Consider the following 8,452-nt stretch of genomic DNA (forward strand, 5'->3'; position numbering starts at 1 on the left):
CTGCTGAGTGACCATCAAGTCCTGCTTGGGAATGGAAATGGAATCCTGTCAGGAGTGAAGCACATCCTTTCTGAGCATTTGTGATGGGATCTTGGAAGCAGTGCAGCTGTGCTGTAGCCCTGGCCACTGTGGCAGGAAGGAGCAGCGCCTCGCAGGCCTCTCACCCTCCTTTCCTCTCCTCTCCTTCCGTTGCAGTGGCTCTGTAGTGTTGTTGCGCTCCAGTGCAGCATATTGAAACATTTATCTGCTAAGCAGATGCCTTCGCATTGGGACTCTGAACAGACAGAGAAGGCTGATATTAAGCCTATTATTGTGACTGACAGCTCAATCACCACCTCCCTGCAAACAGCTGACAAGGCACCTACACCTTCCCACTACCCCTTGTCCTGCCCCTCAGGGATTAGCACCCAGAACTCCCTGAGCTGCTCTCCACCCCACCAGCCCCCAGCCCTAGAGGACATCAGCTGCAGTTCTTGTGCGGAAAAATCCAAGAAAGCCCCCTGCGGGACTGCCAACGGGCCAGTGAGCACAGAGGTGAAAGCCAATGGCCCACACCTCTACAGCAGCCCCACTGATTCCACGGATCCCCGGCGGCTTCCAGGCACGAACACTCCCCTACCAGGCCTCTCACACCGGCAAGGCTGGCCCCGGCCCCTCACGCCACCAGCAGCTGGGGGGCTTCAGAACCACACCGTCGGCATCATTGTGAAGACAGAGAATTCCACTGGCCCCAGCTCTTGCCCACAGAGGAGTTTGGTTCCTGTCCCAAGCCTGCCCCCTTCCATTCCCAGCTCTTGTGCCAGCATCGAGAACACCAGCACTTTGCAAAGAAAGACTGTCCAATCACAGATAGGACCTCCGTTGACAGATTCAAGGCCTCTGGGTTCACCCCCAAATGCCACCCGGGTGCTCACTCCCCCACAAGCAGCAGGAGATGGTATCTTGGCCACAGGAACCAACCAACGATTCTGCTCACCAGCGCCATCATCAGGTGAGTGCTGCTCAGCTCTGGGGTGATAGCAGAGTAATTTACACTCTTCCTGGGAAATAAGACTTAAGCTTCAAAAAATGCTTATATCCCTGAGACTATTTCAGGGGACTTTGATCTCTTTATTATTTGTCCTCCCCCCATTTCTGTGATAGAAGAGAAAGCACATGTTAACTTCCCCATTTTATAGGTGGAATTGCTTAAGACCTGAAACTTAAGTAATTTTCTCAAGGTGACCTACCGAGTCAGTGGCAGGATTGGAACTACAGCTTGGATCCTGACTCCACCTTCCCACACCTTCCAGGCCTACCTAGTCTTCTGCTTGTTTTGTTCCATCACCTTAAAGGGAGGCAGCATGCTCTCTGGAGCCACCGTGGTCAGCCTGAGGTTCTGGGAGTTAGCCCCAGTGTTTCACGATCCACACCTGATCCAGATTCTGAGCGCCAGCTCATTAGAAGGAACTTCCCTGTCAGGGAAAGCAAGGTTGAAAAGCAGCAGTGCCTTTCAGAATAGCTGCAGGGTGAGATGCCCACACAGGTTCATCTGACCCAAAAGCTTGCCCTCAGGCCACAGGCAAAAGGCAGTCCCTTACATGCATACTTGGCTTAGTGTAGACCTGCCGTCGCCAGTGAGCACTGAGGACCTCAAGGTTGCTGACCTCAGCATCTGAACCAGGTTTCAGAAACTCCTGAACCCCTTGTGGTCTCTCCCATCTGAACTGAAGGTGGCTTCCTAGTCAGCTGGGAGCCTTGGTCACCAGATGACTGTGACTTCTCTGTACTGGGGCCCCTGGTCCCAGGATGGCCCCTGCTCTCAGGCTCTTTTCCAGTCTCTTAGTGCCAACTTGTGTGGATTTTGCACCGTGAGCCAAACTTCAGTAGGTAGGAATTAGAGGAGAAGGTATCACTTACATGAAGAAGTAGAGGCATCAGGGAGGCTAGTCATGGCCCAGAGAATGAAGCCTCCCCACCACATTCCCCAGTAGACTTCACTGGTTCTCAGTGTTCTGGAGACTCCTACATTGTTCCGGTACATTGTTCGATCTACCCTTCCTCACCACACGTTTTTAGCTCTAGGAGTTCCAGAGCCTATGGGGTGAGAATCAAGAAGGGAACATCACCTTGGGTCCGAAATCCAGGCCTGTCTCAGCAGTGGGGGATTGGACCGGTGGGTTTCCCTCAGGCGACGTAAGTAACAGTCTTCCTGCTCCGTCCCCAGATGGCAAGGTCAGCCCCGGCACGTTATCCATAGGAAGCGCTTTAACCGTACCCTCTTTCCCAGCCAACTCTACTGCCATGGTGGACCTCACCAACTCACTTCGAGCATTTATGGATGACAATGGAGGTGAGTGAGCGAGCTGCTGCTCTACCACCAGCTGCTGTGAAGGTGCTGTCCCAACACAGCATTCAGCTCATTTCAAAAAGGGACAGAAAGGATGCCTGATTTCAGAGGGCTGGGGAGGGGGCTGGAAAAGAAAGCCCTTCTCCTACCCCTACTTTGTGCACATGCGTATATGTATAATCAAGATGAAGGGAGAGCAGAGCCAAGTAAACCTGTGAGAAGAGAAGAAAATCACCGTAGGCAGGCCACCTGGACTTGCAGAATAAAACCAGGAGAAGCCTTGCTCCCAAAATCAAGAACACAGGTAGACCTTGATCTCTGTGAACAGAAGGTGGTTAGAAAATCTGAGTCTCAAATGACAGACATCGAGGCCCTTGTCTGTAGACAAGCAAGTGGTTTCTCTTGCTTCACCTTTCTAGGACCAGTTTACCTAAAGTCAGGCTGCAGGAGGCATCTGCACAGGCGGTGCTGGGGCCCATCTCTCACTGCAGATGGCTAGTGAGATGCCCAGCTCCAGATCCTTGTGCCACTTTGTACCCTATGCTGTTTGAGAAGAATCACTTGGCTGGATTTTAGAAATGCTAAACTATTTGCTCTATGACCCTCACCTACTTCCAAGTTCCATTTCCTCCTCAGCTGCTTTTTAATCTTTCTCTTTGGTTAATAGAAATCGAGATAAATATGCTGGATGAGAAGCTTATCAAGTTTCTAGCCTTGCAGAGAATACATCAGCTTTTCCCCTCCCATGTCCAACCTTCACCAGGCAGTGTCGGGACACATCCGCTGACCTCTGGAGGACACCACACAGAAGGTGCGTATACACACATCTGTCCCCTCTGTGTGAACAGCCGTTTTCTCTTGATGGAGAATCTCAGCTTTCAATATTTCAGTTCTCCATGTGTGCCTTTAATGGGCTTAATAAGCACCATGGGCTTATTTAATAAGCACCATTTCTTTTTTCAGAGAGCAGGAACAAAATGTCAAACACAGCTTTCAGATCAGACTCGGGAAATTGAAAATCTGCTGTGACTTTCATACATGTCCACTTTGAGGCACAGAAAGTAGGGTGCCTTAGGGTACATGTGTGCATTCTGCCCAGCTGCTTTCAAATATGAGAGTTAGAAGGGTTTCCCAGATTTCAAGTACAAGGTGAGAGACAGAATACTAGTTGGTAGGCCTCCTGGAAATTCCTTCCAAGAGGTTATTTAACTCTGCTTAGAATATCCCTTCAAGCATGAGCCATTGAGAGTCTTACCAGCAGCTTCAGCATCACCTGAGAGCTTGTTAGAAATGCAGGGCTCAGGCCCCTCCTCAGACCTACAGAATCATCATCTGTGTTCTAACAAGATCCCTAGGCAATTCATGTGCACACTGTCACTTGAGAAACACTAGTCTGTGCTGTCTGTGACTTCTGCATGGCTTCCCTACAGTATCAGCTGGTATATCCTATAAACCAGCCAGCAAGCCAGGAGCTCAAAGTACTATTGACCTCGAATTCTATGACCCTGTCCAAAGATGGTGCCTCTTACCTGTATTGGAAATGCAGTGGGTTAGGGGAGAGAGCCTCACCTTGAAGCAGCCTAGTGTCAGATGTGAGTTTGGGGAGACAATTCATCCAGTGTGATTATCTTCTCCAGGCTGGAGCCAAAGGTCCAGGTTCTGTTGGGTTGTCTTTGGGTCTCAGGTTCTGAGTTTTTGAATGATCCTATCCCTATGTTTGTCTTGTAGTGCAAAGAAAGGAGGTACAGGCCCGAGCTGTGTTCTACCCCCTCTTAGGGTTGGGAGGAGCTGTGAACATGCGCTATCGAACCCTCTACATCGGGACAGGTGAGCCAGCTAGGAGAGGCGCTGCATCTGTTCAGTCCCAAAGGCTGACACCCTTGCCCACAGAGGCTAGAAAGAGGTGAGGGAAGCCTCTCCAGGGCTGACTGGTTTAACCCAGCAGATACCCATACAAGAGGGACTAAAAGGAAACTCAGTGGCTTCTTTTCCCCTGGCTCAGGCCTTATGCCTTGGGCCCACTGTGGCATCAGGAGAGATGAAAGTCAGCTCTGACTGCTGTGTCAGTGAGGCATGCTGAGCACTACAAGAAGTGTTCAAGGAGAAGGTAAATACTTCGTGCCTGGAGGTCTTTGAAAAATGATGGGGCTCATACATAACTAGTTAGCCCTAACTCTCCTACAGAGGGACAGACAGATTAGCCCTTAGCCTAGAAATTTCCTTTTCTTTCAGATGATAGTATTTATAAGCCCTGCAACCCATGTTGTGCTCTCATGGAAATAGTCTGTCCACTTCAGTAGCTCACTGTTCCCCTCTGGGCAGCAGCCACATGTTCTAAGGCAAATCAGCTGGCAGGGACAGCCGTTCTTTTTAAGGATTGGGAAAGACATCATTTTCTGTTCAAAATACAAGCAGAGGGCCCTACAAGTGCCTGCCCAGAAGCCAGTTCCCTCCCTTCCTTTCTGTCCAACACATATTCCTTAGCTCTGATCTCTGCCTGCCTTCTCCTTGACTCTTGTCACCTTGCAGGAGCTGACATGGACGTGTGCCTTACAAACTATGGTCACTGTAACTACGTGTCCGGGAAACACGCCTGCATATTCTACGATGAGGTGAGAGGTGGGGATGAGGTGGGAGAGAGCTCTCCCAAACCAAGGCCTCTCCCAGGCACTGGGTTTTTGTTTGGTGCCCTGGAGTGAGGGGAAAGATGTTGGGGTCCTCTCCTTTTCTCCCTCCCTGTCATTCCTGGAGAAGAAGAGTCTTGGTGTGAAATGGCATCTTCGCAGGCTACCTGTCCCCAGGAGCAGGGCTGCCATTTCTCCTGTAGTTGGTCCCAGGATCATCAGGGGAGCCCACCTCCCTAAAGCAGGGGAGGGAGCCAACGTAGAAGGAAGCCAAGTCCTCTGGGTGTGTCCCTTGTCATGTACCAGTGAACATCATTTCAACAGGAGCCAGTGCTTAGGAGGCAGAGTAGAGGGGCAGTGGGAGAGCAGAGGGTGTGGGTGCCAAGAAGGCAGGCTTCCCTGAGGAAGTGAGTCTTGAGGTCCCATCTAATTGGACGGTGCAGAGGGGCATGACGGGGAAGGAGAGAGCTCCCCAGGTAGAGCAGCACAGTCTTCTCCATATGTCCTCTCTCCCCTAGCCCCAGGCCCCACGCAGCAGACCACACATCTTATCTTCCCTCCTCCTCCTCAGAATACCAAACATTATGAGCTGTTAAACTACAGTGAGCACGGGACAACGGTGGACAATGTGCTGTATTCATGTGACTTCTCCGAGAAGACCCCGCCAACCCCCCCAAGCAGTGTTGTTGCCAAAGTGCAGAGTGTCATCAGTAAGTTGGAGCAGAGGCCTGTGGCTACATTTTTGGACACCTCTAAGGCCCCGGTCATGGTGGCTCTCACTTGCCGCCAGTGACCTGCTGTCTCTTGCCTTCCCAGTCCCATTGGCCATCTTCTCCTGGCTCGTGGGCCTATGGAAGGCCACAGAGAAGCAAGTACTGCACACCCGCATATATGTACACAGCTACCTGGGGACTTCAGACTCCACCTCTTCTTTCTGATTGTCCCTCACCCCTAGTTATGCAGCAGTTAGAATGGGGAGATGCAGGAGCCAGGCTCTGGTCAGTAGCCCAAATAGGTTGGCTGCTTTATATTCCTTTCCTGTGACCATCCCCCTTTTCCTAGGGCGCTGCCGGCACCGGAAACAGGATGAAGAGCCAAGTGAGGAGGCAGCCATGATGAGCTCCCAGGCCCAGGGGCCACAGCGGAGACCCTGTAACTGCAAAGCCAGCAGCTCAAGCTTGATTGGGGGCAGTGGGGCCGGCTGGGAAGGCACAGCCTTACTGCACCATGGCAGCTACATCAAGCTGGGGTGCCTGCAGTTTGTCTTCAGCATCACTGAGTTTGCGACCAAACAGCCCAAAGGTGATGCCAGCCTGCTGCAAGATGGGGGCTTGGCCGAGAAGCTCTCTCTCAAGCCCCACCAGGGCCCTGTGCTGCGCTCCAATTCCGTTCCCTAGGGCTGGCGGCTCCCTGGTCACCTGCCTGTCCACCCCAACCCGAGACTCCTGCAATGCAAAAATGTACACAAACCAAGCCCGGGTTTTTTCTATACTCCACCAGAAACCCTTCAACTACAATCTTTGCATGAAATGAAGAAAATCTTTTGACTGTTTTTTAAAAATCCTTTTTCTTTTCTCAAGTTCTAGGGGGCATTTGCACATATATTTGTACTCAACATTTCATGGGCAAGCGGCAGACCTGAGCTGAGGAACAGCGTGGGCAGGGAGGGGAAGGCCAATGGCCTGGACACTTCTACGACACAAAACCGTTCCCCACCCGCCTCCTGCTCCCTCCCCCTTGCCCACCAGTTGTAAAATAATCAGAAACTTGTTCTATTTTGTGGCAGTGACAATAGTTTTATATTAAAAGAAAATACAGTTTTCATACAGCAAAATCTATACAATATCATTGTTTTATTTAATATAAAGATCGCTACCCACCCTCCTTCCATGGTTCCCACCCTCCAAGTTATTTTCCCTTTCTGCAGCAGTTGCACTACAGGTAGCTACTGTGTATTATGGACAAATGAGAAATGAATTTTTTCTGGCTGTCCATCTATTTTATTTCAAATAAGGAAAAGTGTATTTGGATTTTGTGTAAATACATCTAGTGATGGCATTTTTCAATGTTTTTAAAGACTGTACAGTACTACATGTGGTAGAGCGTTTTCTTCAAATTGTCTATTGTAGCAAAAATGTTTTTGTCGTAAACCTGTTCTGTCTCCTTTTTTTGTTCTCTTGCCACTTCTCTTCCACCCCTGGCTCCCTCTTCACCCACCCCCACAACTAGTACCAATGTACATAGTAATTGTAACGTTTTAGACTTTACAGAAACTTTCCTGTATTCTGTATATAAAAGAACAAAAATACTTCAAATTATGTTTTCTGCCTGTCTGTCCTACCTGTCCTCACCCTTCAGAGGGGACCCTCCCTTCCCAAGACCTTGGTGCCAGGCTCACTGAATAAGCCTTATTCCCAGATACTCAGTTCCCAAGGGAAGTCAAGAGAGGTGGTGGTGGAGAAAAGTGAACCTAAGGTGGATGTGGGAAAATAGAAAGCAACTGCTAAGGGGAACTGTTGTCTGGCTTTATGGTTGACTTCATGGAGTTTAGAAGATTTGATGATCATTTGACATGATCAGATTTTGCAAGAATCCAAGAGTGCAGGTCCCTGCTCCCTTTGGCTCCAGAACACGAAGATGTCAAAGCAGCTAGCAATGAGACCTCTGCATTCTGGACTAGAAGCTCTAACCAAAGGACTTGGGGTCACCTTTGGTTCTGAATGTTTGTTGTCATTCTATTAATCTATTCTAGGAGAAGTCCTAACACTTGGATTTGCCCTTTCCCTGTTAGCCTTAACTGGGCACAGAGCAATTCATTTGTTCAGATACCATTTGATTTCCTCCTCTGTGCCTGGCCTTTGCTAGAACTTGGGTCTTGGTCTAGGCCACTTGCTGTGAGCAACCAACAGGGTAGATAGGGCCCCTGCCTCTTGGAGCTTAGAATGTAGTGCGGAGCAGTTTGCCAATTCAAACTTCTTTGGGGAACATCACGAAGAAAGGAGAAATCTACTCTAGCATTTCCAAGGCTAACCACACTGCTAGGAACATGGAAGTGCCAAACAATGGGTGTTAAATTGCACTGGGTTTCTCAGGCAAGGTCCTGGCAAGTTACCTGGCCAGGAATACCCTTTCCAGTGCCTCCTAGCTGTTCCCACCCACCTTGCCATCATAGTTACTTGTTCCATTGAGAAATGGAGCTTCTTTTTTTTAACCTATTGCTACCACCTGTGAGAACCGTTCCAGAGATGAATTTCTTCCTGACTTTACACTCATCTCTTCCTGCTTCTCTGCAGAAATGGAGAGGATAGGAGGCAGAGGCAGGGGGGTGTAGACACTAATGAATTAGTGAATTCTGACAGCCCTTAACTGATGGTGCCACCCTGAACACTTGCCTTACCTCTCTGGCCTCTGGGAAGAGCAGAGAAGAACCTTAGAACCTGAGGGCTGAATGTGAGGATAAGGAATTGAAGGACTTGTATATGAAGGGCAAGGCATCCAG

The 8,452-nt window shown here is 49.7% G+C and overlaps 1 protein-coding gene across 1 annotated transcript in view; it reads left to right on the forward strand.

Annotated features, from left to right (window-relative positions):
* PHF12 (PHD finger protein 12) overlaps positions 1-7,268 on the forward strand; it is a 38,189-nt gene extending 30,921 nt beyond the window's left edge. Inside the window, exons 9-15 of the mRNA XM_037008400.2 lie at positions 196-991; positions 2,207-2,332; positions 2,997-3,140; positions 4,058-4,156; positions 4,859-4,941; positions 5,525-5,663; positions 6,016-7,268. Coding sequence (XP_036864295.1) covers positions 196-991; positions 2,207-2,332; positions 2,997-3,140; positions 4,058-4,156; positions 4,859-4,941; positions 5,525-5,663; positions 6,016-6,350 — 1,722 coding nt within the window. The 3' untranslated portion in view covers positions 6,351-7,268. The remainder of the gene's footprint in view (positions 1-195; positions 992-2,206; positions 2,333-2,996; positions 3,141-4,057; positions 4,157-4,858; positions 4,942-5,524; positions 5,664-6,015) is intronic.
* Positions 7,269-8,452: the final 1,184 nt, after the last annotated feature.

The sequence above is a fragment of the Manis javanica genome, chromosome 4, assembly GCF_040802235.1.
Source record: "Manis javanica isolate MJ-LG chromosome 4, MJ_LKY, whole genome shotgun sequence".
NCBI classification, from domain to species: Eukaryota; Metazoa; Chordata; class Mammalia; order Pholidota; family Manidae; genus Manis; species Manis javanica.